This window comes from Sardina pilchardus, chromosome 17, assembly GCF_963854185.1.
Source record: "Sardina pilchardus chromosome 17, fSarPil1.1, whole genome shotgun sequence".
Taxonomy (NCBI): domain Eukaryota; kingdom Metazoa; phylum Chordata; class Actinopteri; order Clupeiformes; family Clupeidae; genus Sardina; species Sardina pilchardus.
In genome coordinates, this window is record NC_085010.1 from 13,697,278 (window position 1) to 13,698,801 (window position 1,524).

Sequence of the window (1,524 nt, forward strand, 5' to 3'; positions counted from 1 at the left end):
TTAGTAATGAATAAATAATTCTTATCTTAATCTCAGTATTTTACCAATCCATTTCATAACAATTCTTAGTGTAACAAAAGATACGAGAGGAGTAAATCAGTTTACCTGAACAAATTACCCCTGCATACCCTTTAGGACACTTCTGTTTTGAGATTCTTGGACATTGGCTCAGTGTGGACTCTGATCCCTCACAGCGAAAAGTGCTCAACCAGCGTGACCCTGTTCTTCCAAAGTGAAAACCCTGAAGTGCTTCTAAAGCATCCCCGCAGCCCAACTCTCTACACACGACTGCAGCATCACGCAAGTCCCACTCATCTGCACACTGTGCATTCCACTTGAACTCTTGACTGACTTTAGACCATGAACTCCTCTCAACTTTTCCAGAACAGCGATGGCCAGCATTCACCAACCTCACACCTCAGAAAAATACAAAAAGAGAATTCCAAATCATGCTCATTTAATATATCTATCTATAGTGACATTTCAAGTAACCATTTCTTTGCTCTGTATTTCGAGTAAACTTATATGTGATATACTATTGGGCAGGCAGTCCTGAAACTTTCTGAAAAAAAAAACATATCCTACCTTGTTGGTTGGTTAGAGCCACAGAGGCCAAGAGAATAATCCACAGGCAGCCCTCCATCTTCATCTCCCCCCAGCAGAAGCTCTGAGTTTGGGCTCAGCAGACAGGCAGCACAACACTCACCTCTGCTCCCCCAGACTCACTGACACAACTGTGCCTTCCTCTCCCCACCTAGACCCTATTCGCATCCCTGAGCCGCCAATCACACTCGATATGACCATATTAGCAGAGCGATAGGAAATCATCAATAACACTTCAGTGTCAAATCAGAAGGCGCTGTTTAAACCGCTCTCCATATATGTCAAACTGGTAGTGAGCACAGAGAGAGAGAGAGAGAGAGAGAGAGAGAGAGAGAGAGAGAGAGAGAGAGAGAGAGAGAGAGAGAGAGAGAGAGTGCGTCTCTACACTCAGCCCACCCCCTGCGCATCCTCATCATTGAAGTCACACAGACGCATCCTTGTGGTCAGGAAGTCACTGCACCTACCAAAGATTTGTGCTCGTTGGAGGGGAGTGCAGGTGGCATACGGTGTGTAAACAGGATCTGTTGCTCCTGCCAAAGTAAAATAGCCTCAATAAATAACTTCAAACATGATCTACATGAACTTGAGAATAGTTGTGAAAATATATTTATATTTTAGTATGAGGAAGAATATCAAATAATGTGTGTATCCTTAATCTTGTTTCCAAAGTGTGTTTGGTGATAATGATAACAATAATAAACTCTTTTAAAGACTAATTTTTTGTCTTCAGTGGCTACTCAGGAGAGGTCACATGTTCATTGTTCATATTTCTCCCTGCAAATGGAGTCTGAGAGCCAAAACCAAAAGCTTCATGCTTTGAGGACTGAGGAGTAGTGTTCATTTTGTCGCCTATTTTTAATTTAGTCATAGCCTTAGTCTTGTGACGAAATGTTCTTTTTAGTCTTAGTCATATTTAGTCAT

General features: G+C 42.0%; 1 protein-coding gene across 1 annotated transcript in view; it reads right to left on the reverse strand.

Annotated features, from left to right (window-relative positions):
* LOC134061712 (scavenger receptor cysteine-rich type 1 protein M130-like) overlaps positions 1-649 on the reverse strand; it is a 26,967-nt gene extending 26,318 nt beyond the window's left edge. Inside the window, exon 1 of the mRNA XM_062517472.1 lies at positions 586-649. Within this exon, the coding sequence (XP_062373456.1) occupies positions 586-649 (64 nt within the window). The remainder of the gene's footprint in view (positions 1-585) is intronic.
* Positions 650-1,524: the final 875 nt, after the last annotated feature.